This window comes from Nuphar pumila, chromosome 16, assembly GCF_984573655.1.
Source record: "Nuphar pumila chromosome 16, dmNupPumi1.hap1.1, whole genome shotgun sequence".
NCBI lineage: Eukaryota > Viridiplantae > Streptophyta > Magnoliopsida > Nymphaeales > Nymphaeaceae > Nuphar > Nuphar pumila.
This window is the reverse complement of record NC_143264.1, coordinates 1266250-1270661: the sequence shown is the minus strand read 5'-3', so window position 1 is coordinate 1270661 and position 4412 is coordinate 1266250. Positions and strand designations below refer to the sequence as shown.

Genomic DNA, 4412 nt, shown 5'->3' with positions numbered 1-4412 from the left:
ATCTCACGCTATCGTCCTGGAATAATCAAATTCTTCAACTTGGACTCATGAACCAGGTCAGATCTTCGGATCTCACTAAAGTCCGGATCCAAGTCTCATTTCTAGTATTTGTTATCGGGTTCACTCTACTAACCCGCAAGCTTTGAAATTGCATTGAATATTACAAAAACCATATTGTTTCACACAAATGCATATTTTTATTCATTGATAATTCCCTAAAATTCGTGGGTTTTAATGCATCCCTGGAGTTGGACAGAGCAGCCCGATCGTAGAGGCGAGCCACCTTGGTCAAAAGCCATTTGACACAGTCGTAACAGTCATCGTTGCTCAAGTCACCATGACACTAGAAGAGGTCGGAGATGGGACAGTTGTAGGAGTCGACAATGGTCTTGTAGAAGTGGTTCTGGGCGGCCTAGGCAATGAGGGAGTTGAAGAGGGCAGTGAGGGTCTGCTCGAATGTCAAACAAGTTGGGGTGGGTTTGGCAATGAGGAGGAGGGTGGTGGACATGACTAGGATGGTGGTGATCGATGATATCAGGTCGGGACCCATTAAATCATCATGGGGAGGGTGGTTTTTTCAAGAGGGATGTGAGTGGTGGTGAGATGATGGGTGGTGGAGGGTGTAAATCACCATTTTCTCTTGGTACACAATATTCTTCCATTCCCTAGAGGAATGTTTTTTTATAAAAAAAGTGTACTTTTTAGAAAAACTCTTTTAGAGAAAGACTCTTGTTTGGAAGGGTCATAAAAATGATACAGTTTTCCCACCTTGTATCACTTTTCTTATATGTTTCTCACTTTCACATTTGAAAGTGAAAAAATAGTAGTAAAAATGAAGATAAGGAAGAAAAAATATAATTTTTCCACCTGTTCCAAACTAGAGAAATTATTTAAAAGAAAAGTTCTTCAAAAAATCTGTTTTTTTTATAAGAAAAATTCCTCCACCTATAGGGTCAGAGAATTTTTCTATCAATTTTTTTTTTTGCATTAGGGCAACCATTCACCCACAATACATCTCATCCAATGGCTGCCATAGGAGGAGCTTCATCTCACCCACAGCCATTTTGAGGTCTCCCTCTCTCTCTCTCTCTGATTTTTCTCACAATTTTTCACAATGTTTTTCTTTCATTTGAAAAAGTTATGGTATCAAAATTTCTTATTGGCAAAATTTGCGTTTTCTATAAGACTGTTTCTTGCTTCTAAACATGTCCTAAATGAAAATTCTCCCGTGAGAGTTTATTTTCATGAGAATCCCTCAAAGAGGCCTTTTGGCTAACATCAATTGTTTGAATCCCTCAAACGGCTAAGAAAACGTGCCCCAAGTCATGTGAATTTTGATACTGTACTCAATCCGATACGGTCAGGTGTACCGAGTCGCTGGATTCTTTAAGAACGGATTTTTTTCCAACGGTCAGATTAAAGGACGTCTTAAAAAGGGCCAAGAAATATGACCGTTGGGCGGTGAACCCCTCTCCCTACAACTATTTCATTTCCCACAACAAGCTCTCCCTTTAAAAGCTTCCTCTCTCCCTCACCTGATCTTCGTCATCCGATCTCTCTCTCTCTGAATCTTCTTCCTCTCTACTATCTCGCTTTCTTTGAGCGTTCTTGAAACAGCAATGACAGAAATGAAGGACGCCCACGTCGTAGAAATCCCCGTGGACGATGAACACCACCAGCATCCGACGCCCCCTTCCTCAATCCGCCACCCTCTTCAAGAAATCTCCGAGAGCCCCGGCCATCTCTTGCTCCTGAAACTCTGGCAGAGGGAGGAAGGCCTCTCCGTTCGCCGGATCGCGATCAAGGAGGCGCGGATCGACGGCAACCGGCGGGAGGTCTTCCAATTGTGCTGCCTCTTCTTCGCCTTCCACGGCTTCTTCCTAACTCTCCTCTTCGTTTCTTCCAACAATTACAAAGAAAATTCTTGTAGGAAATGGCGGGTGCCCTGTTTTTTGTACTTGGTGACCTCTTTGGTCGTAATAGTCTGCGTCCAGTGGAAGGTCTTTAGGTATCAAAAGATGTCATCACAGTTGCAGAGGGAGCGTAGCGATGGCAGGTCACTGAGCAGGTGCATTCAAGAATTGAGGATGAAGGGGGCGAGTTTTGATCTGTCGAAAGAGCCGTTCGGCAATGTCAGGAGGATTAAGAGTTCAAGCGTCGAGATCAAGCTGAATCCTCTTAGATGGTGTTCTCAGAATCTTGTTACAATCTGTCTAGTTTGTGTCACGGGTCTTGTGTTTCCTGCCTGCAGATATATTTTGTGTGGTTAATCTTAGCAATTGTTAAAGCACTTTTTAACTTCAAAAGTTCTCCAGAGCAAGATGGAAGTTGGCCCATTTCTTCCTTTCTTGATGTACATATGAGTAAGAATTAGTTCCTGGACAAATCTGCTTATCTTGCTTCAATCGGGTAAGAATGGTTAGGTAAGATTTAATCTTCGTGGGTTCTTATAGCTTTTCTTTTTCAATAAATTCTTGGCAAGTGAAGTATTACTTTTGGTATGACTTATTCTGTAGGCTATTTTCTGTTTCTTTCCTTTTTCATTCCATTCAATTGGGTAAGAATGGTTAGGTAACATTTGATCTTGATGGGTTTTTATAGTTCTTTTTTAAGTTTTTTTTTTCAGTAAATTCTTGGTAGCCTAGGTGAAGTATTACTTTTGGTGGACCTGGGTTTTCTTTCTTTCTTTTCCTGAACATGTATATATAGAATTTAAATACCACTCTCAAGCGGTAAACATCTTGTTTAGATTTTCTTTTTCTTATTTCTTGTTCTTGTTGTGTCTTTTGACGTACAAATGCATATTGGTGAGTTGAGATAATAGGTAGTTCCAAGTGCATTTGGTACATGGCTCAAGGTTAGGCCTCTGTATTTACATTTTTTCTTTTATCATTTTTGATACATTATAGGAAAACCTTTTTTGCTCTCTTATGGATTTTCTTCAAATTCTATATATGGTTAGGTCAGGATGGAGAATTCTAGCACGGTTGAATCAAGAGCTGAACATATTCTTGTAAGTTGGATGAAGGTCAAAGTTACAAATCTTAATCTTGCTAAAAGACAGATACGTAAATCTCTTTCCTTTTACTCAATACTTAGTTGGCTTACCTTCGTTCATCTTTTTTTGCATCATATAACCAGAAACATGAAGAGAAAAAGTGGGAGCCAGCCAGGGAGGAGCTTAAGTGAATTAGAAGCCTAAAAATGTCTCTCCTTATATCTTCTTCTCCAACAACTTCAAGTCATGTTTGAGTTGCTTCATACGAGCAGATTTTAACTGCCCAGATCATCATGTTTTCAGGCATTTTGCAAATTATCCCCTTTCTGAATTTAGCTGGACAGCTTTAAGTATAGCTTCATACTATAAATGGGTTCTCTGGTTTTGTAAAACTAGCACATTTGTGGAGATTTTGAAGTTAATTTTTTATATAAGCATGATTTTTATCTTATTCAACTCTTATTTTTTCAGATAACCTCTTTGGTGGAGGTTTAGAGGTCTAAATTTGAACTTCTACCTTAAGTACCATGGTGGCAAAGCAATCTGCCGATGACTTATCATCTGCTGACCATTTATCTGCAGTGGGCTTTTATACCATCAGCTCCAACCTTAACTTTTTTCCCTCTTTGCTGTGCTAGCGTTTCCTCTATTATTATGCAGTGTATTTCACTTCAATTCAAACTGATCTTTTCCAGCGAATGTTCTTAATAGGACAAACTTCTAATAATTTTAATCACGGGACATCTTCAGTGTGATCATCACATAGCATATTCTTCGCTTCTCAAATGCAAGGCTGCATCTTTCTTTTTTTTTACGACACTGTCGTATGATATATAGCAATGGCATGCCACTTTTGTACTACATTATGGTGATCAACGTAAACAAGCACACATTGTCTCGTGTCTGAAGGCCCGGGACATTTGAAAGTAAGATCCAAGCCTTTGGCACGAGACAAGATAAACACAATGCACTTCAGTGAAGATTTAGTCATTTAGTCGTTCATAACGACTTCTTTAAGGTGCGTGTGAAGCAAAGAAGTCTATGAAAGGCAATCTTGGATTGGATTTTGATTAGGCTGGAAAAATACAACCATATCCCAAGGATTTGAACCAATCTGAAATGAACAAAACTCATAAGTAATGAAAATATTACTAACTTTTAGCAAAATTTTAAGAGAATGATTCTCTTTCCCATGCTGCCCAGCCCGGCCATGGGTAAAGTCAAATAGTCTCACTTAGTGAATCCTTTACACAAAGTCCATTTGCATCAAATTGAAACAAGCAATGATTATTTTTTGTGAACCTCGCTGACAAGATATTCTCACTCCGTGAATCCTTACACAAAATCCATTTTCATCAAATTGAAACTTTAAGAGTGATTATTTTTTGTGAACCTCGCTGACAGGATATTTCTC

The 4412-nt window shown here is 39.2% G+C and overlaps 1 protein-coding gene across 1 annotated transcript; it reads left to right on the top strand.

Moving 5' to 3' along the window:
• The first annotated feature begins 1619 nt into the window (after window positions 1-1619).
• On the top strand, window positions 1620-2270 carry LOC149812612 (uncharacterized). The gene has a single exon (XM_089991292.1). It carries the CDS (start codon window positions 1620-1622, stop codon window positions 2268-2270), a length of 651 nt encoding a protein of 216 aa, XP_089847418.1.
• Window positions 2271-4412: the final 2142 nt, after the last annotated feature.

Bases quoted from the DNA above. Each gene is read 5' to 3' on its own strand.
- LOC149812612 (XM_089991292.1), top strand. From the start codon at position 1,620: ATGACAGAAATGAAGGACGCCCACGTCGTAGAAATCCCCGTGGACGAT.